General features: G+C 39.6%; 1 protein-coding gene across 16 annotated transcripts in view; it reads right to left on the minus strand.

The window, feature by feature from the left end:
* nfixb (nuclear factor I/Xb) overlaps nucleotides 1-21,573 on the minus strand; it is a 98,078-nt gene extending 76,505 nt beyond the window's left edge. For 3 of the 16 annotated variants that reach the window (XM_079457531.1, XM_079457530.1, XM_079457528.1), the window contains exons 1-2: nucleotides 21,022-21,156; nucleotides 13,149-13,232 (exon numbers count right to left, since the gene is read on the minus strand). In XM_079457531.1, coding sequence (XP_079313657.1) covers nucleotides 13,149-13,232; nucleotides 21,022-21,024 — 87 coding nt within the window. In that variant the 5' untranslated portion in view covers nucleotides 21,025-21,156. Of the gene's footprint in view, nucleotides 1-9,472; nucleotides 9,719-13,148; nucleotides 13,233-21,021 lie in introns of those variants that run through there. The other 13 variants (XM_079457522.1, XM_079457535.1, XM_079457534.1 and 10 more) reach the window with 11 other exon arrangements.
* Between the last annotated feature and the right edge of the window lie 1,891 nt (nucleotides 21,574-23,464).

The following is a 23,464-nucleotide window of genomic DNA, read 5'->3' on the forward strand; positions in this document are numbered from 1 at the left end:
TATTACAATCTGAGCTTGGAATGGCCAGGATAGTCTGCCATCAAATTTCAAGAACACAGCCGCAGAAAAAATAAGAGACCATTTTAAAGACCATTTCTACGTTTTTCTGAATTCACTATTTATGTGTATAGGGATTTTTTTTGTTTTATTTGGTGAACAACTAACCATTTGTCCCAAATGTCAAACAAAAACATTGTTTATATTTGCATTTATTTGCCGAAAATGAAAACCGAAGAAACATAACTCTGTATTTTATAGTAAACTAGTCACTTTGTATTAGCACATATCGTACTGTTGCTCTTTTATGACATATCGCTTATTGCTCCCCGAACTCTTTGTAAGTCGCTTTGTATAAAAGCGTCTGCTAAATGACTAAATGTAAATGTATTTTTTCAGGTCTCAAGAAAACAAGTTCATATTCACATTTAAGCAATACAATAGTAATATTTGTATTCAGGGAAAGTTCAAAAAATATTTTTATGTGATGTGTTGGTTGACCTTGTCACTCCCGAGGTTTCATTTTGTTAAAATTCAACAAACACTAGACCGGAATGGCCACAATCTAGAAATGATGATTAAATAAAATTCGGCAAGTTAGCATATGCATAGAATGTGTATGTGACCACTAACATTTTTATCTAATAGTTCCTCTTATTGCATTTCAACAAATTGCCTCATTTGTACTGTAAAATATTTTTTGCTGCCTAAGTTAGTAAAATCAATTTGAGTTTCCAAGGCATTTCAAAAGTGTAGCATTTTCAACTTACTTATATAAGTTACATCAAGTCAACCACTTGCCAAAATGTAAAACCGTTGAAACGACAAAGTTGGTTGTACTTAAGTCAGCACGACTGCTTTACTAAAACAAAAAGTTGATACACAACCGAGAACTGCGTCAAATCTCCTGAGCAACTTCCGAGCAGTAATATTTCTCTCTTGGCAAGCTTTACGTTCACAGTGTGAAATGTTCATGTGTGATTGTCTTTTTCTTCAGATATTCATCAGGGAAAAATGAATTTAAACATTTTTGAGCACTCTTACAATGGGGCGACGATGATCCACCCGTGCATGTTACGCCTCTCTCTTGAGCTTCACCAAATGCACGACCATGTTTTTCTATTGCAATATCCTGGTTTAGCTACAACCAGAAATAAAAAGTGAAAACAAACTACAGTTTGCCTTCTAGTTATGAAAGCACATGTATTTTTCATGGTCACAGCTTTCTGTGAAGCTTCAGACCGACGATTAGGTTTCTGGTAAAGCCGCGCGATGTCATAGTGGCACAGGGCGGCAACTTTCACCGTAGTTATTCTACACCACACAGGGCCTGTAAGAAAAAGCTTGTGGCCTGCAACCACAGCAAGCAGACGCTCGCAGGAATCCTGTCCGCACACACACACACACACACACACACACACCCTCCCTCGCCGGAGCTCTGTTTGCTCACAGCTGCCGGGCCTCCTCAGGGTTCATGCGAGGTAAAGATATGCTATATTATGCAACCGTGTATAGATTTTCCACTGCTGGAAGTTGGCCAACTTCCTGCTCGCTCAGAGACGGTCAACGTTTTTGTTCCCGCCAGCGATGATTCCTTACAGGGCCGCTTGGCTAAACGGCACAGAACGTCACGGCACGCGGCCGACAGTGCGGTTGTTTATGATTCGCCCGTCCGTTAACAACGCTGCTTTGTGTTTTCGGGACGTTCTGAAAAAGTGCGCGCGCAGATCGTCCGTTTGGCTGTGGGTTCTGACAGACTCGGGGGAAGAAAAGACACAGCTTTCCCTCCTGCACCTCCACACCCGCAGACCTCCAGGAAAACTCTCTCCGACTGCACAGTTAACTCATTAAACGTCAGGGTGTCCTGCCGTGAACGCATTCCTGCTTTAGTTAATGATTTAATAGATTTTGTAATGAGAATGATAAATGATGTCTTATCAGAAGAAATCATTTTATTGAGTTCTCATCTCAGTTAAGTATCAGCTTTGTCTCGTGTGTTTCTCCTGACAATGAAAGTAGACACAAATGAGAGATGAATAAGATACTTTGCTAAAGAAAATGCGAATGGTTGCTAGGGTGTTCTGGGCGGTGCCCCCCAAAAATGACTGGAAACATTGAATGAGAAATGAATTGAACAAGCTTTGGACATCTGAGCACAGTTTGAGACGTTGATGAGAATATTAGTAATACTTTTTTAATAATAATAAAACTCCTTATAGTCTCAGTTTGCTCTTCATTTCATCTCATTCAAATCGCAGTCTCGGACAAACTCTCCTTTCTATTTACAAGTCACTGGAACCGTCGGATAAATGAAAGTAAGCTCCTGCCAATCTTCTCGGCGGCTGCTGCTGCGGGTCTGCTGCACGTTTGCGACAGTGGGCGTGGCCAGAGGAAAGGTGCTAATGCGATGCATGTTGACAGTCAAACTCTGCGGAGGCCATATGTGTTAAGACGAGTCCGGCGAGGATCTGGCACACTTGGCGGCGTCAGTGCACGCCGTTCGGATTCTCACGTGCCCTCCGCCGGTGCTGGCCGTGATATCTGCGGTCGCCACCAGATTGACACGGATGAGTAAAGAATGCACACCTGCGTCTCAAGCGTTTAAGTGTGTGCAGGTGCAAGGACATGTACACGTGTGTTTGTGTCTGTCTAAATGCATTATGCATGAGGGCAGAGACTCTAAATGAGTGTTTGTAATTGACAAAGGGATGGTAAGGGAGAGCGGGAAACAAAGAGAATAAGAGGGACGTGGAATGTGTCACTGGTTAAGATTTTGTTAAAACGTTGTATTGTGGTATCTATCAATATGGTGAAACTGCTTTCCGTTAAAGGTGAGAGTGATAAAAACATGGATCGTGTTCGACATTTTTTGTGACGTTCAGCGTTGATCAACCAATCAGAATTTAGAGTTAAAGAACTGTCCATATTATAATGCAGGTACAGGAAAAACCGCATTAGTTTTGTCTTTACTTTTACATGCATTTCCGCATGAGTGGTGTCAATTGTGCTGAATTTCAACAAAAACAAACCTCAGGAATGACAAAGTCACGCAACAGCAATTTGAAAGAGAGAAAGCAAAGATGCATAAAAGTTGTGAAAAAAATCTGGTTTATTCCATCATATAATCATTTTTAAACAGATATACTAAAATACTAAATAATATGCACGTGAAAACATTAGTTTTGTGTTGTTTAAACATGAATGTTAACTTGGTTTCTTTGTAGTATTAAAGATCTGCAAACATTTCATGTGTTTTTGTTATTTTAACAAGTCTCGGTTGTATTTTCTGCAAATAAAAACATATTTTTAAATGGAATCTGGGAGAAATATTGTCACGGGTTTAAGAATGAAAGAAACATATTTTTTTAAACAAATATGTAAATAGTAAACTCTTAAAAAGGTATTAGTTATTCGATTATTAAGATTACGAAATAAGATTATAATTTCTTTTCATTTACATCAATATAAGATCAATATCTTTTTTATATAAATGATAAAAGATTTATTAATTTGGTTAATAATAGGATTAGAAGTCGGGAGCAGGCCAAGAAATGTCGGACAAGGGACCGTTCAGGACACCTGTTTAATAACAAAGTATTATTTGGTCGGTTTAATTACTAGCTGAATGGAAATGATACACTTCACCTTAAAGAATCTTAATAAAAAGCTATAATACAAAACATACCATTACCATTACAACTTACCGACCGACCAACCCTGCAGACGACCTGTGCACTGCAGCGGATCATCTATATTGGGATCGGTGTGTTTGAGATTGGCATCACGCTTAAGTTAAAGCTCAACAGGGTCATACGATTTGCCCTCTGGGTGAGTCTCATAATACAGCGGCCTTAAACATATCGGGCGTTCGAGGTTGGACAAAAACAAAGTAAAAACAAAGCAAGTGATCTCCGAAGACAGAGCTGGAGCCAGTGGAGCGCAAAGCCAGACCTGGAAAATTTGCCTAGCAACACCGCGCCCATGCCAACGCTGGCGTAGCTATCCGCCGCAACCATCCCCACCCATAAATCTAACGAACCCCTCGCGGAGGACTCCTAAACAAAAACATCGTCCTAGAGAGAATGAGAAACGTGACGGTTTACGGACGCGTACGGTGAGAACGGTTGTAATTTCGTCCGTACACGATGCGCGATGTACGATTTCGTGCGCCTGTTAGTCCATCTGCCAAATAGTTACTATGGGAACTGTTTTCCTGTTTTAAGGCTCCACGATTTTCACGAAGATGGTTCTGATCGCCTCCAATCGTACACGTTAGCCGACCATAAAAGTGCGTTTTGCGGCTTACGTGTACGTGAGCTAAATTATGTAATTTGCGTTCGAGTGTGTCTTCTGTTACCATAGCAACAGCACAACATATCAGCAACCACAGAGCCACAGCGGAGCTACGGGCAGTGCCAGGACGCTGCCAGGGCCTAATCCATGCCAAGAGTGACATGAACGAGAGGAAAGGGAGGTGGAGGCAGGCGTACACGTACACACACACACACACACTGGATATCCTCCTATTCTTTTGGCTGGAGACTCCCATGGCAATGGCGCTAGGAATCCATTCTCCATGCATACTGGGACAGCTGTGCAGATAGTGGACGAGAGCCGATTGGTTAGGGCCGTTCGGCATAAAGCTTAAGATAAAAACGACAAGGTAGTTTATTCGAGGCGGTATTCCTCCGTGCCAACGCGCTTCTGATTCACAGCGGCTTTGTATCTCCAACCACCTTATATACTGGACGGCAGAATAAAACAGCTCTTCGTGGCATTTATTACATCCATTATGGACTGAGAGTTTGCTCCTGTGTCTGTCTCTCTATGAACCTTGATGTGTTCTTTTAAAAGGTCTTTTTGTATTGAAAAAACTCCAAGGAAATGACTTCTGAAAGCACGCGTCTACCAAGAAGTGGCAGTAATGTTTCAAGAAATCTTGTAATGAAAATGTACAAATGTTATAATAAATGACTCTACTATAAATGACGTATTATGGAAAAAAACTTTCATTTTCAAAAAACTCATAACCGGTCCAAAACGACTAAATGTAAGAGTAAAAATGATCCCAGATTTAGTTTACATCATTAAAAAAAAGCTAACAAAACAACCAGATAAAAGCGCCATAAAAGTTATCTACATGACTTGTGCACGGTATCCCAAGTCCGTTTCTTAAAATAAACATTATCGTATATCTTTAGGAGTCAAGAAAATATAACACACGAGTTATATAAACCGCTGTTTAGCGACGTTTATGGTGCGTTTTTGGAGTTTGACCTCTCCGTTCACCTTCAGTGTATGGAAAAGAGAAGACCTATTCCATAACGCCATTAGAAATGTTCAACACTTCAAAGAGGTTTAAAACCACCTACTGTAAATAACGACAAAATTAAACATTTAAGGTCGTGTCTAAGAACGCTCTTGAAAAAAACGGTGGACCTAAGATAAAAATAAAACGGCAGAAGAATATGATCCTTTAACAAAGTCTCTGAACACCACCGAATGTTTTTGTTTATGGATCCAAATCATCGCTTATCTTACAAAGGGTGAATCGGACCCTTTGACGGTTAGCTAGGGGATACGGCTGTCGCCCGTGAGAATGAATAAGTAAAAGGAACACGGTGTCTCTGTGCCCGTCTGGCATTGTAACCGTCCCTCTCCTCCATGTGTGCCATGAAACCAGCTGGACTCTGGTGCCACTGGACACCCTTTGAGCAAACGGGATTCTGGTTTCACCGGCAGACCGCCTGTCACATGAGCGTGCATTGCCATCTGAACCCTTCAGAGGTGCCGTCCGTACATAAACCTTTGAACTCCGGCAAGCATCATATTTATGAATCGCTGAACAATATGTATATATATATACATATTGTTATTTAGAGGTATTTTTAGGGTTGTGCAGTGGTTTATCTTTTTTCAGGGTCATGTGCAATTATTCCAAACATGACAATTCGCGTTGATATTTAAAGCTAACTTGAAATCCCGATAAGCCTATAGCGTGAGATCTGAGGTATTTCATCGTCTGGTCAAGCCATCAGACCACATTTGGTAGAAAAACGTGTATTTAAAAGTGGAACTAAACTACCCACAATACAGCAGAAAATAATGCAACCAATCAAAGAAATCCAACTGACAAAATATAGAAAAGAATTTGCTGCATGAATAAAAAAAAAAGTGTCTCTTTGTCCAATTTTGGAAAACAATGCTTCACCTTAAAAAAAAAATGTTTGCCTTGAATAACTGTGAAAATAACTAAGAAAAAACTTTCATATATATGCTAAAAGATAGCTTAACGTTTGTCCATTTTTATATTGACTGATTTATAATATTTTATATTAAAGCAACCTTTTATTCGCCATCAACCACCCTGCTTTCATACTGCAAAAGTCAAGTGACAGCCGTAAGACGTGATGAAATGTGCGGTAGGCCAGACAGCACGGCTTGGATCACGCTTTATCGGTTACATTGCGTACACCACATACTTTGAAGTGGTCTGTTAACATTTGTGTCTGAGCTGAAGGCACATCTACACACTTATCCATACAAATACACTGCTAAATATATCATATGTCCCATTAAAACATTGGTTCGGTACGGAAAGATGAACAAGGCTAATCAAATATCATACCGTATGCATGCCGAGTAGTTAGAACGGTATTGAATCTAGAAGTTTAAATATCCAAGAGCGAACGTGAATAGTCCGCTCATTACGGCTTAAAAAAGGCAGGTGTGACCCTGCAGCTGTACATCTCTCTCTTTCTCTCTCTTTCTCTCTCTTTCTCTTTCTCTCTCTTTCTCTTACACACACACACTTTAGTTATACAAAACACAAGTACATAATAAGATATCATTTTTGATCTTGACCCTTTTTCAACAGGAAGGAAATGTGCTTAATTCAAAACGAAAGGCCTGTAATATTTCTTTGCGACGTAAGAGAATCTGAGAAGACTGAGTTATAGTTACTAACATACAAATAAAATACTTTATCTCTGCCTGTAAACTATACTTTCACCTGTCAGACAGCCCAAACTAAATTTAGTACGTTTTTTTTGCTGGCAAATAATAAATTAAACTCAACGTGCGACTATTGAACTATTTTTCAAGTATTAAATACTAAATTCTATATGAGAAATGCAAAGGCATCCGAGACGTGTACTTCATAACGCACTCTTTATATATGTGTGAAGTGACTTATTAAACCTTTTCATTCACATTAAATGACATTATTATTATTCCAGCCCTGCTTTATTTATTAATAGTTATCAAACATGCCAAAATGTGAATCAGTCACGAGCCTCGCTCGAAAACACTCGCTCTCTCACCTCCTAAACTTTCCATACAAAACTAATGGAAATCTGCTTTTTAAATATACTTCTGTGTAAATTGAGCATAAATGACGTATATGGATGCTCATATATTTATGATGTACATGAATAGAAAACCAAAGAATCATGAGCTGCTGTTTTCCAGATAAGAAAGCTTTCTGCATCCACTCCAAATCTTTAATCCGGCAAAAAAAGCTTCAAGTTATCCTGTAATATGATAAAATAGCATATTTGCTTGTCAAGTTACGACGGAGCCGCCGGCGTTGTTTTCACTGGAGCAGACGCAGGTACGGTTCAGTGCAACGTAAACAGAAAAATACGCAGATTTCAGACCCAAGAGATAATTCAGTTTTAGTCCACCAACTAAAAAAACATCGATGCTACGCCGAGAAAGCAACTTACGGTAAAGTGCACGCATCACATGCAACACAAAATGACAGAAAAGCTAATGTGTGACCGTAAACGTTTTAAAGGAAAAATGATTTCCTGTTCGAACTGCACCGCCACTTCAAATCAATGAAAGAACACACGTTCACGCAGTAACTGTTGTTTCTTAAATGGGAAACAGGCCGCAACTCGCATGCACAGAGAAAAAACACACACGCTCCGTTTCTGCAAGCATGCGACGGAGGCATGAAAGTAAAAGTGTTTTAATAGAAGCGCTGTAAAACTCGGGAATGAATAACACATGACACATGCAGTGCATGCCAAGTGTCCACTATAGCAGAAATATAAACAACCTCGTCGTCTAAATGAAAGAGAGCTCGAACTTAAAACTTTGAGGAACAATGGTGAATAATGGCAACTATTTCTAAAGACAAAGGATCCCAAGAAATAGAGGAAAAAAGAAGCCGTCAGCTCTCTTCAGATGTAAACATCGAGTTTCAACAGACGTCAAACGTTCAAAGACTTTGTTTACAGCCGGATTACAAAGACACCTGTTTGGATAGCTGTTGTGTTTCTCAGTACCTGCTTGTGTGCGTTACACAACACCGTTAATTCATGTTCGTCACTTGCAGAAAACATGCACAATCCTGCATTGTAAGCACAGCAGCTCGTGATATAATTGTTACGTTCTTGTCATTCAAAAATATCATTTAGAAGAAAGAAAAAAATGCCTCCATCCAGCACATCGATGCAAAATAAGCTGCTTCTAAATGCAGAAACAGAAGACATCACTTGAATAATATGGTCGTTTTACATAAATCCACAAATGTCTGGTGTCATTATATATAGACATGATATAGTCAAGGGGAGAAAAAGACAAACTGGGTCGGTGGGCATCACCGCATTGTGCAGTACAAGATTCTTGCACTTGAGACTCAATAAAACTGGAAATGAGTTATCGGTTTAATTTTGCTTTTAAAATATCAGCCAAAATGCACATAAAACAGCTGCAGTGATGCAATCTAAACATTGCATTTAAATCCGTAAATGCCAAGAGTGTGTGTGGCCGTAACAATCCTAAATGCAAAGGCTTTCCAGTTAAAGAAATGCTGACGTCATTTTGCAAAAAAAGTTATATATAAACACAGATGCTCCACTATATGGTTCTCATGTAAAGTGTGAATATTTAAGACATCTGAAACAAAGTTGCAAACACAAGAATGTCCAGTAACATCATAAAAACAAGCATTCCGTTTCACGTGCATAACACTGCACGAGTGGCACAAGATAAACGCATTTTGGTTTCAAACGCAAAGAGTGGCGTTCTGGGGGGCAACGTTTACGACCCCTGACTTCTCCAAAAACGTTTCATCGTTTGTTACCGCGGGGCGTGCAGAACACACCAAACCTCCACGTGAAACTGGATTTTGTCGTTCCAATTCGCGCCTTACAGTCTCCCCGCGTCCTGATCTAGGAGAGGCGGACGGAACCCAACTGTAACTCTAAACTTGCAGTCCAAAGTTCATCTATCCGCGCACTCCTCCTCTTCTGCCCTCCTTTTATATTAAACGGATTTCCAGCGAAGCGCCATTTTCTGCCCGAACCATGCGCAATGAAACGCGCACGGACGTTCAGCTGGAGTCGTGCCACCGAACGTGGAAAAGCGCACAAGACGAGTACGGTTGAAACGTGCGCAAAGTTCGGCGAACTGCTGAGAAAAGCACATAATGCGCGGTAAGACAGAAGGATAAGGAAGGCTTTACCTGTGTGAGGCAGTATGGAGAGTACATGCTTATTTTGGAGGCGCGTTATTCAATGGAAGTGTTTCTCTGCGCTGCGGCATCGCCGTGCCCGCTCGCTCACTCCATGCTGTTGTAACTCCGCCTAAAGCGCCTGAAAGTGAAAGCTTGCACAAAGTTTGACGAAGAGAAAACTTTCCCTCCCTCCCTCTGTCTGTCTCTCTCTCCCTCTCTCTCTCGTCCGCTGACTGTCTCTCTCTCTCCCTCTCTGACTGAACAAACGTCTTATCAGACTGTCAGATGCGCATGAGTCACACGACTTGAGATTTGGGTGTAAATGCTTTACGTGGCTGCTACCACACATGAGATTTAACAGTGAGCCTAGAATAGTATATTATTATAGCATACTATGGCACAAAAGTATAATACAATATAGTTTAATGTGATATGGACAGTTTTGTGTGCAGTTGTATTCTTAAGTTTTTTTACCCATTTATACAGAATGTATTTTGTCGGTGTGACCTAGTCAGGTTTTTTTGACCAGACAATGCGAAAACAAATACTTCTAACAACTTCTCATATAGATGCACGCACATTTTGGGTGACCTAGAAAAAGTGCATGTGCACGCACATGTTTGTAGCCAAAAGTAAACAGAAGGTTTGCAAACCAAAGTCTTACTTTCATGACAAATAAGGATTTTATAAAGACTGCCCTTAATGAGACTGTGGTCTCGAAAATATCCAATGAAATCGAAGTTATGTTAAATGTGATGTCATTTCTGTTCTTGAAGCAACATTTTAAAATGATGGATATTTATGCACATTTCGTTAAATAATATTTATATACGGTTTGAGCATGATTATTTGGATGTGCATTTTGCTAATTCGTACTATGGTGCTCGTTAGGTGCTGTTTGTGCGATGGCACAGAGGCACGAAACAAATCAACTTATCGCACAAAACGTATCCAAACACATCATTTTTAAAAATAGCCATATTAATGTAAATCTAAGACCAACTAATCTAAAAAACGAGTCGACGTAGGAACACGCAAACACGCATGGTAGTGACGACAGACGCCATCCCGCTTTCTTCGAACTGCTATACCCACGTACCTCACACAAATGTGAAAAGACTAAACATTAAGAAAAGAATGGGCGGCAAGTGGAGGTAAAAGTTTTGGCGCGGGTCCCTGGGTGGGGATTTCTAGTTGGGGGTGAAGTCATTGAGCAAAACTAGAGCTGAAGGTTGGATGTGCCGCTGGAGGCCGGGAGATTTATGAGGCCCCGCTGTCTGTGCAGCTTCACCACAAGCCACTGCAGAGAAACAAAGAGAGAAGCCTCCACTCCGTGGCCAATTACATCCGTTTGCCAAGAGAGCCAGAGAGCGAGAGATGGAAGGAAAGTGAACACCAGAAGAGTGAAACGTATGTCACCCTCAGTTACCTTAGAATGACCCTTGAGCTGTCGTGTGCATGTGACGGCTGACAAATATCTTCTCATGTTCAGATTAAAGGTGCACTCAGACATTTCTTTGCCTGGCATAAAGGTTTTATAAATGAAGTTTTTAAGGTTAAAAAAGACATTAAACATTATGTATTCATTAGATAAATACAGTGGTTTATCTTGTCGGTGCAAGATACTTTCTGTCACAAAATAAATAAATTATGACTGACTTCAAACTGCGTATTTTTACAATTACAATACACGACTGAATGCATCTTTATACATCTGATACTTTAACATGCATCGACACTTAGACTTTGGTGTAAAATGTATAAAAGGAAAAGTTTAATTTGAAGGTGCAGTGACTTCTAGCTTTTTTGCCGTTGACTTTAACAGTCAAAAAACATAAACATTACACATACTAACGCATCCGAACTCATGCATGGGTGGCTCAATGGTGGCCAAGACCTGTTTGGGATGCACAATAAATGATCGTCCATATCGGTATTGGCCGATATATTATAGCCGATAAATTACAGTTAAAATCCAGTACAGTTCTGTCATGATCATTCACTTACTGCTGTTAGCAACACTGATTTAGTATGTAGATATTATTGTGTAAATTATAAGACCAAAAGCATATTGGTTGAAGCCAACTGCTGTCTGAATGCTTTCTGTTAGACCTGTTAGACTCGTGGCTATTGAGAACACCTTTCTGGGCTGCTCTGGAAGAACATCTTTAATTGCTTTATTAAATAAACTTCAAACCAGAGAATAATTTCCAGTCTCAGAAAATGTTATATTAATATTAAGATACTGTATATCGGCCAATATATCGTTTATCGGCTTCCGATGTTTACGAATTACCGGTTATCGGCCGAAATGTACATATCGGCGCATCGCTAGTTACAAGCATTTTCAGATATCGTTCTCCGTGTTCACACAACAAAGAAGTTTAAACGGATTTTGAACAGTTCGAGGTAAATGATGAAAGAATTTGTAGTTTTGTATGAACTGTCACTTTAATAAACATAAGTAAATACTAATGTATGAACAACGCATTCGATCCTAAACTGACCACAAGTGCATGAAAACAGGTGTTCGCTATGTTTTGGGATTTTCCTGGTCAAAATCCAGACCTTTGCCACAAAACCAGTTCAAAGCCATGAAGTGGTGAGAGGAGGTTTCTCCAAACCCCCCAAAACGTCATACAAAATGCGATAGCTCGCGTAGCACCTCTCAAGATGTGCCCCACATTTAGTGGTTTGAGTGGGTACAAGTCAACTAAACTAACACATGACGGAACCACAGACCAGGACCAAATGAAAAGGCTGCTGAATATTCTTGATGCGGAGCATTACAGTTATATTTATCTCTTCAAAGATATACATTTAAAGATTTAACGGAACAGATTTTACAAGCACGTGTGTTTTCTGAAACCGGTCCATGTTGGCATGTGTTTGGCATTTTTCCCACTCGAAACCACTGATCCAGTCTCAAGTTAATAGTCAAAATAACAGTTCATCAACTACTTGGACATCCTAACAAAATGCCTTTAGCTCATTCATCAGCGTGAATTATGAATATTATTTTCTCGACAAATTATAAAAAGGAAAATTTACTGCTGCGCGAAAATACAGCAAGGTCTCTAAATTAAGCCGAAGGATGCTACAGGACGACACATTCCTGATATCCAACAAGGCAATATTTTACCCCTCACCCTCCTCCCAAACTTTCGACCAGTCACGTTTCGTCATTTTCCCTCCGTTTCTGAGGCAGCCCGGACTTTTTCCAAAACGTTGGCAAAAGTGAAAAGGAGGGGAAGAAAGCGGCTCCCAGGTCATTAACAGTCTCATTTCCAGCCGTCCGCAAACTCCCCTTCCTATATGTCCATCTCGAAACCCGCCCTTCTGTTTTTATTGCTGTTTTATTTCACTCCCACCGCTGTAAATCCAACGCGCTCGCTGGGTGGAATTTTAAAAGCTGCACTTCTCTCAGCGGCGCTGTGTTTTTTCTTCACCCTCCCTCCCCTTCGATCTTACCCTCAAGTATACTTCTCATTTTATAGAAGTATGCACGTTATAATTTTCATTTCCCACAAGAAAACTGCGCTCCGCTGAAGACAATATTCCCTTTTATCGTGCACGTGCGAACGCTCATATGGAAATAATAACCGTGTTTACGTTTTGCTGTTGAGAATAATTACTGGCGACTCAAAAAATTTGATCTGGAATACTGCGTCAAAGAGAGACGTACCCTGTACGAGTCAGATACGACGAAGCACTCTGGTATCCCAGGACCTCTGGACGGATCTTCATTCACCAGGAACGGTTCGGTAGCCTGAAACACAACAAAACCGTCATTTGAACATTATACTGACAACAATGTTGGATCACCGTGATGTCATAAGAAGACTTTATGTGTTACACAAAGTTTAAAAGTGGGTTTCCTTTTTATTTCTGAGGAATACCCACATATTGATCCAATGAACTGTGTGTCACGTTGGATCTGTCAAAATGCATGAAACGTAAATGTCAACTTTTTTTCAGGAGTGTATTGCAATGCTGGAGCTCAGACCTCACATCATATATTCCTAAGCCCAGCGTCGCTTTTATTAAAACCAGTTTCATCCAAAACAACCTGGCAACCGGATAGCAACACACTAACAACCATCCAGCACACCTTAGCAACCGCCCACCGCACCCCAGCATCTGAGTTTTGCACATGCGAGCACAATCACAAATCATAGAGATCTCCTATAACCGTTCTGTTCATCTGAACGCATCTCCCGGACAATCGCGGTGTCGCCCGTGTGCTCGCCGCGGCCTTTAATCAGACTCAGCAGGTCTCGTTTTAGGCTCAATGCCGCTCGGCGTGCCGTGCACAGTACGACCAGGCCTCCTAACCGGTTCTCGTTCACACTCGCTGACCATCCGTTATATCCGTGACTTATTCAGCACAAACCTCTCACACAGAGACGCTTTCTCCCTACACGGACGCCGGGGTGGTTTGTTTTTTCTCCCAGCGTTGTGTCCATTCATCCCCCTTCATTTGTATGCCGGGGGGTGCACTGACTGGGTCTGCACAACTGAATGAGCCCCATTCCAGTTTATCCATTAGTGGGATAATGTTAAATCTCAGAGCAAAGCTGAGGGGGCAAAAGCGAGGTCTGCATTGTGAAGCATTTTTTTTTTGGTTGAGTAAACGGCAATTAAATGGTTTGCAAAGGCTGCGACGTTTTAGGGCGCTGATCTTTCACGAGACTCAATGGAGTTTAATTGATATGAATGCATTTTCTATAAATGCATATAGTGCCTCGATTGTTGAATTGCATCAGAAATATTCAAGTGTGAGCGCGCTTGAAAACATCGATGAGATCTTTAGAGGTCTCTAGAGAAAGATCTGAAAAGCAGAAGACTTATTTTTCATTAAAAAGATCTCATTTGTGATACTTCAGCTCTTCCCTATACGAGACCTCCCTTGACGTCTGAAGACACATGGGCCGGAAAAATAAGGCGAAGAAAATTCCTGTTGTCCTTTGCAATTAGATATACATACTTTATGTTGATGTGGTTCAAATGTGCTGCGAACATTCCACAGATTAAACAGCTCTCCAAAATGCACTCTTGTAAAAATACATGCAGCACTGAAATAACAGACGCATAGATGTGCATACACACACACACACACACACACACACACACTCTATAATAGATCCCAGACACTGGCTAACCAAAATGTGGCTGCAACACTAGCTATTCATATCCACAGCAATGAAAAGTTACATACCCTCTCTCTCTTTCTCTCTCACACACACACAAACGTCAAAGTCCATAAGTCAAAGGGTTTAAAGGACCATTGTGTGATTTTAGTGACATCTAGCAGTGGAGGTTGAGAATTGAAACCAAATAGCTCATAATACAGTAATAAAACACAACACTTCATTACGTAAGGTCTTTATACACCTCTTAAGTACATTATATTGCATTTCTGTCAAGAAATTTCTGTTAGATCCTCCAAAAAAAATTATTTGAACTAAACAAACTCTGTAATATAAGAAATAAGAGTCAATGGAGCGCTGGACACGGCACATATGTCGCACATGCTACGAAAAAATCGGTTCGTGCTAATAATACATGTAATAGTGTAGCATGTGTGCGATACAGTTTGGCTGGTGCATTAGACAGAGCCGCTGTTTGTGTGAAGTGCGTTTGACGTCGTGCTTGTTCGTGTGTGAGGTTAACTAATGGCGCATCATTATTTGTATGTTAAAAACGCATTAATTATACGTTTAGTTTTTGCGATTAAAACTTGTTTTCCGGCCGCATCGAGTCCGATGTATCCGTGCGATGTTGGAAAACATGGAAGGAATCACGAAAGCGAAATTCTACTATTTAAATATGTCCTTCTGCGCGTCAATGAATGAATGAGTCGCACGGTTTAACATGTTACAAGCGCGACACTCGTGGTTTTGTCTGTATCTTACTATACGAGGACGTGAACACATGAACTTCATCCAAAGAGTCTGCTCAATTTGAACCGGATAATTCACTCGTAGTAAATTTATAAACTATAGTAAACGGTATAGTATACTTTAGTATTTACTATAGTAAGGTTCAAATATACAGTAGTACACAAGAATTTTACTGCAGTTTACTGTAGTAAATAATATAGTATACTACAGTGTTCTTATGGAGAAATCTATTTACTACTCTATAGTAAAGCATGAAATGTTAACATACAGCCCTGGTCAATGACTTTGAGAATGTATCGTGAAAAAAAGGCGCTTAAAAAAAACATTAAGGCATGGGACGCAAAATAAACATATTTTTACGTTGTTGGAAGAAACTGTGAGTGATGCTTTTGCAAAAAAAATTCTTCGAATTCGTAACCTAAAAGTGACAGTCACCCCAAAATGTATTTGCTCTGTATACAAACCTGTATACATTTCCTTATGTTGAACACAAATGAAGATATTTTGAAGAATGTGGGACACCAAACAGTTTTGGGGAGTAAAGAAGCACGTGCCATTTACATTTATTTCGTTTGTTTATTTCATGTAAATTGTTTTTCCTCAGCTGCATTACACTGTAAATGTCAACTGCATGTTTATTTATGCCCTTCAAGCCTTTTCAAATAAAAGACGGGCAGCAGTAAACAAAGAGACGAATCATTGAATCTCTCTCTCTCTCTTCCGCCTGTTTAGCCATCACACTTTAAAGTATCATGGGTTTTTTTTAGTCTACGGGTTGTTTTGATGTTTTCCCCCATGAACTGTCCTCCTTCCCTTGCTGTGGATGTTTATGGAGCATGGTATCAATTAAATATGCCACCCTTTTCTATATATACGGAGCATATGCCAGATCCATATGGCCGGCCCGGAGCGAAAGCAGTCCCTGGGCCTTTCGTCATTAACTCTTGAGTGTCAATAGAAACCTATTTAGAAGCAAGCAATGAACGGCCATATTCATTATGTTCGCAGATAGAAAGTCATGGCCTGTTGTGTTTCACGTTTACACAATGGGGTTCTCAACGCTAGACTGCTACGAAACTTGGCATTATCCCATAATAACATGAAATGTGTAGCGATTTTAGTGACTACCAAAAATGTAGATCTGTGTGTCTGAGAAAGAAGTTTAACAAAATATTGGGACTATAGATTCAATTTGAAACAAACAGTTGATCAAATAGAATAAAATATAACTCTATCCGTACGTCCGAAATCGCCTACATGCATACTATATAGTAGACGAAAATGACACAAGTAGTATGGAATCGGAAAACCTCAGTATGCACAAAACAGTAGGCGAGAAATACGCTTCTCTATCCCATGATGCCAAGGGAGCAGAGCAACGGTCAAATTTGAAAGTGAATCAAATGAAAAAATAGTGGAAAACCTCAAAGCGGGTGTCTGTTTTTTAAATGAGTACAGGTTAATGAATTTCTCGCGAATAAATAATGTTTGTACCGACCCCTAGGTACAGGTTGATGTTAATACGTCATAGGTCAAAGAGCATACGGGTCACATGACGGATGCAGTACGTCCGAAATCTATTCATACTTAACCCACACATACTTTATAGAACGTACTGTTTTAACGGTCGATAGGTACTTCATTTAAATCAGTAAGTACGTCATCGTATGCAATTTCGGACGCGACGTATGACTCTTGGCTGTTGGGTGTGGTTGCCATGGGGTTGCTGTGAGGTTGCTAGTTGTTTTTGACGTGTTGCTATAGGACTGCCTTGTGTTCTAGGTGGTTACTAGATGTTTTTACTGGCCCGATCTCAAATTTGCAATTGTGTCTCCTGGACAGCGATGAGATTTAAACAGAGCAAACAGAGGCTTGCTAATGTCCTCAGATGTTTTATCTTAGAAAAGACTCCAGTAATCTCACATGTGTCTCCTTCGGCTACAGTAATGATCTCAAACTTTGCAAATTTGCCAAGACAGATTTGAAAATGAGCTCTCAAATGACCTTAGTTACGCCGTTCCATTGTCAAACTCACGTCTATTTTAATTTTCCCCAAAAAGCGCCATGAATTAACTGAATACTCGACATTACAATGTTTTCCAATGTTCTCCTACCCCAGTCTGACATTAAGCTATTTCTCATGTGGGTTTCTGGAAAAGGGGAAAAACTGCACAGAAAATGTTAATGAAAACATATTTTCATGAGATTTACCTTCTACGTTAATACAAGTCTCCATCAACTCACAATAAAAAATATAATTACCGAACATTTGACCTCTTATGAGAAACTGACTGCCGACAGAACTTCCAGTCCATCAAAGCCGGGGCGGGAGGGAGGTTGGGAGGGGAATTTGTTTTTTAAAAGCGATGAGGGGAATAAAATATATGAAAGCAGAAATGTATGCCGTGTGAACGTGTGCCAGGGCACTTCAGGGAGAAATGCTGGAAAAATGCGATATTTCATACCTCCATCTCCAGAGGAGCAGCCGAGACATGAACGAGCGCAATAATGAACCTTTGGGTAGCTGGGAGGTTAGATTGACTATTGTTCGGGCTCTAAACATTGATTCTGTCGGCCCTGGCACACCATGCTCTGAATATGGGCTATTATACAAAATAAATGACTTTACAAAATACAGAATAAAAGATCATATTTGATTTTAAGTGTTAGGATGACGTGACTAGATATGAGTCCAATGGTACTCTTTAAGGCTGAGTGGTTTTCAGGGTGTTGCTACGCAATTATTAAGATGTAGCAAAACGTATTTTATTCCGAAGGTTAACAGGGTGTGTCTCCATCAGCTCCCTAGGTAGTGAAACAATATTTGGTATATGTGTAGTTGACAAATAACTGTCCTATGGCGTGACAGCAAAAATGTAGAGAACCCTTAACAATGGAGATAATGGAGATGCGATTTTATATTATAAAATGTACACTGCCTGTTTTGCAAAGGTCTATATTTTCCGCATTTCATCATGTTAGCTAGTGCAATTTTAGCTAAAGGGTTAAAAAAAGTCACATGATTTTGGGGAACTTAGGATGCAGCGATCCTGCTGCTTTTTGAGTTGCACCGCGTGGATGTTTAGGGAAGAAACGTCTAGTGCACTGGAAAGATTTTGCGATTGAGAGCCTTAAAATGTTCAAATCAACGTCCAGACAATCAAACAAAGATTGAAATGAAAAATTCAACCTTTAAACTTCAGTTCAAAAGTTGACTAAAATATTTAAGTAAAATCAAATAGGCTTTACTAGTCCCTTGATTTTAAGTATATTAAACTGACTTTAACATACCAATTTTAACCGTATGCATTTTTTAAGTCCTCCAAGTGCCCTACAAAGTTCTTTTGCTTTAACTTTAAAACCTTTTTTATTAAAATATCTTATAGTTCTTACAGTGTGACTGAGATGCGCCCATAAGAATAAGATATTGCTTTCAAACCATAAGCCAACATGAGCTGGTATTATCATTTTTTATAGCATTACACAGTCAGCCTGAGAGTAAACATGTTGTTTAGACGGTAAAACTGGTGAATGTGACAACATAAGGATAATCAGACCTTCATAAAGATCAGCGCATTTATCACATCAATGGCCTGCAAGTGGAGAAAAAGTGGAAACCTACAACCAGTTAATGAGGGACATCTGTGTCAAATGACTTGATCATAATTGTGATGGGTCATAAGATGAAGTCCAGTTGACAGGTGAATTTACACAACACCACCGCAGGGGGCACTAACACATACCACACTGGCATTTCCCTTCAGATTTCAGTAAAACATACATAATTTCAAAAGATATGGCATCCGATTACTCATTTATTCACCCTCATGTCATCAGAATCTGTATGTGACTCTTTATATAAATATATTTTGTGAAATGTCTCCGGGGATTTGTGTTCATATAATGAATGTGAATGGGGTTGTTCGGTTACCAACATTCTTCAAAATATCCTCTTTTATGTTCTGAAGAAGAAAGAAAGTCGTACGGGTTTGGAAATGACATAAGGGTGAGAAAAAAATATATATATTTTCATATATATCTATCCCACAGATGCATCTGACTTCATGTGTGTCGTCTGCAATACATCCAGTGCATCTTGCTGCGAGATCTATCCAACTGTCCTTCATATCTTTGATTGTTGTTTGGGAGCGTTATTAAATTCTGTTTTTAAGAGAAGACGTTAATCCCATAGCGGAGTCAGCTTTGAATAGATTCCCTTACTCTCTTTCTGCAGTGGCCTATTTGGGTCGGTGCCATTTAAGAAAGCGGGTAAACACATACTGATCTACATTAATGTGCTGATATTCAAGCCCATCTGGAAATCGTCAACAAGTTCGTAAACCTATATTTCGTCAGTCTTGCGTTTAAATATAATCTGGATTCCGACTTCGGTCAAAAGTGGGAGAAGTGAAAACTGAAAGTTGAAAAGAAAGAGGGCTCCTGTCTCCGAAATGAGAACATTTCAACTGAAATAATCTGCGTATGTTGACAGCCAATAGCTTGACGTCTCCAAGATCAAAAAAGTAAAAAGTAAATATCAAGCTATCAGAGGTCCGACCTGAGCTAACACTGACCACATGCTCCTTATCATTCCAACATTGAGGCAATATCACAATGAAATATGTTTCGGACGTCAATATTTGAAAACACACGTTTGAATAATAAAGCTTCATGTAAAATGGCCAAATGTGCACATTTCATGCACTGCTTCATCCATACACTCTCTTAAAAAATGACGTTGACTAAAAATAAGATTAAATGTTCTTCATGACACCATACAAAGAACGTTTTGGGATCCTCGTTTTTGGTTCCCAGATGCACATTCATGGTCTGTTATTTTGTTATTCATTCATTTCAATGTTTGGCTTCCAAGTCAAAATACTGGGGGTGCACGATGTGCATGAATATGCATTTTGTGATAACAACAACAAACAAAAATGCAATGCAACAATCCCACTTTTAACGCAATGCCATTTTACACACAACACAAGTTATAAATAAGTAATAAATTGCATCCTGCACGATTATTCTATAAATAAACTCTTTGAGCTTTTGTTCTGTTTGACAGACGACATGTGGGCGGTGACGGTCGTCCTGTGACAAGTGGAAGAATTTTAGTAATGGCATGTTAGCGCATGTGCATGTGTTGTCCTAATCCTTATAAACACCAAAGCGTGTAAACTGAGAGGATATTTCACACTGCACTTTTCTATTCACCATTACAACGGGAACAATCCACAGCACGTGTGTTGAAAGTTTGAAATCCAAGGGGTCAAAGTTTTCAGACACTGCCTTTCGTTTTGCGTATAGCTTCTAAGTATAACATAAGAACGAATAAACTGCTTCACAAATGCAAGAATGCAATGACACAAGAAAAATCTTCCTGCACAATTTCAGACGAATCTCCGACATGCGAGCAACGATTCACTCTCGCTGTTATAAATACACAAGAACGAGTGACATGACGTGCGTTGAGTCCAAAGAGAACTAGAGCGCGTTCTGTGTTACTGAGTTTTGCGCAAGTCTCCAACCCTCCCAAAAACATTCTGGAACAATTATTCCTTGGCGTATTATCAATGTAAATCCCTCTCTCTTCGTTTACCAGCATGTTAAAGCAGAAATAAAAAGAGCTAAGTTGATTTAGAAAGCACGTACCATTGTGGAGCGGGGAATATTGCCAACAGTCTCAAAGACCCATTTTACTCCTCTAAAAAAACTTTCCCCCGAAAAAAAAGACTGTGGTGGCTGAGGAAACTCAAATGAGGCGATTTTCTTCGTTGATACCGGAAGCACAAGAGCCGGATTGCGGGATGGGCCCGTGGATCGCGCAAAGCAAGTTTTACGCACGGAAAGTAAACATTCGCCGGAATCTCCGAGGCGCGTTTCTTTCTTTCAGTAAGTTCAAGCGTCTTTGTGTGAAGACGTCGCAACGCAGAAGGTTCGACAGGACGGTCCTGAACAGAATATTTCCGTAACGAATCCCTCCGGTTTGCGTCTCCGGTCGAGATCGCGCCGACTGCAACTTTCTCCCTGCGCAGTTTCAGATCAGCTGTTGCAGCTCATTGACGCTGGTTGAATCGGTGCTCCATCCGTCCCACCGGAGACCTGCACGTGGTGATCTCCATGACCTCCTCCTCGGTGCAAGGATTACACGATCAATTATTTTGGAGAGGACGTCATTTTGGGCAAAGTGGATATTGCGTAATCGAACGCGAGGCGGGATAGATACGCTTTGACGTCGGAGACGCGCTTACGCTTTACATACAAAGTCAAATGCAATGATAACGCGTGTGAAGCCCTCTATAAGAGAATAGTTTCCAAAATAATCGAGTTCCCCCTGCGTGCGTGGCCCGTGCGTGCAGACGCGGTCGGGCTGGTCTGTGGACGTGGATGGAGACTTGGAGTGCCTGGTGAATTATTAATAACCGAGAGCGCTTCACAGTCTGTCGTGTTCACAGAGGAACCACAACGGCAGCTGGGGGTTTAAGGGAATTAAAAACGGGCTTGTAGTGAAGCGGGGACGGCAAGGGATTATTCCGTTCACCGGCGACAACATAAGGGAGGGTGTGGAGAGAGAGAGAGAGAGAGAGAGAGAGAGAGAGTCAGGGGGAGATGCAGAGATATTTGGGGTATATTTAGGAAACCAATCTCTAAGCAGATCCCCAATAATGCGTGTTTTTCAGGTTATTTGGATTGTATAGTGCACACGGTTCACACTTTGTATGTCGACACAAACTAAAAGCAAAACTACTTAGTATCGGCATTGATGTGAATGAGATATAAATGAGAATTGTCTTGACATTGGCATCGATCTGACCTTCAAACAGAGAATAATATTGTTATGAATTGAATTGAGACCTACGTTGACATTTTCTTTAGGTTAGACTCGTTGTTTGATATAACTCTTTATTATAAAACCGTATATTATACATGTTTATTATATTAAACAGTCTGCACTTCTGTTAGAGACACGCGCGTGGCTGTGCACCTGCAAATTAAATTATAGAGACATTTATTACGAAGATTTGTATTTTGCGATGTATGTCTGAATAAGGTGGAAATATTTTAACATTATATATAATATAATATAATAAATAACAGATACATTTGTCTCATTTTTTTAAATTCTAAAGTATACCTTCACAGTTTAGGAATATGGAAAATATATTTTAAATTAAATCTATATAAAAGCAAATCAAACGAATTTCAACAATTAACTCTTTAAATGACAGTGAAAGAAAAATATTGTAGCCTACACACCTGTGGTTTGATTTATGTCCAGACACCCAAAGAAATATTAAACACAATAATAAACGCATAAATATGCTATCTTGCTTTTTAATTTCGCTTTCACTAGTTGCACACATAAAACATATTTTTTAAAAGAATCTCATACATATGGTTTATTATTTTATAAACGACAGAATTATATTTATAATTTTCTGTTGTTATATATATTAGTCCTAACTGGTAGAATTTACAAGCCTCCAATGTATAAATAACCTTAGTGATATAATATCAAATATATTCGTCGATCATGCTAACCATCTTAATTTTTATCGTTTCATTTAATGTCAGTATTGGTGCATTAATATTCGTTTTATATATTTGCGCTATAATGTTTGGTGACGATGAGGTTTCTTTAAATAATCTAACTGTCCTAAAAACGCAAGTATTGGCCAGCAAATTAGGAATTAATACAATTTAAACGAAATTTAATGAATCAAACACGATTAAATGATTTATAAGAAGTGATTTCCTTTCTTCCATAAATAAAAAAGGACGGTATAGCATTAAAACACGTAAAAGGTGACGATGTCAGGTTTCAAAATGTACATTTCAAAATGTTTTAATGAAGTGCATCGAATGAGGGGAACACAAATCTAGACATTCATATTGAAAATAAAAACGAATAATTGTTATCACCGCCTGTCTGTTTATACATAATATATAGTTTTTTTTAATCCTTCGGTCCTGTTAAAACGAAATTAAATTAGGGTGCACGTGATTGCTGGAAAGAAATATTACAGATTTATATACATGTTGAAGGTCACAGAGGGAAAGAAACTCGCGTAGGTGCTTTCAAAGGTACCCCCCC

Source organism: Barbatula barbatula (assembly GCF_947034865.1).
Source record: "Barbatula barbatula genome assembly, chromosome: 5".
NCBI lineage: Eukaryota > Metazoa > Chordata > Actinopteri > Cypriniformes > Nemacheilidae > Barbatula > Barbatula barbatula.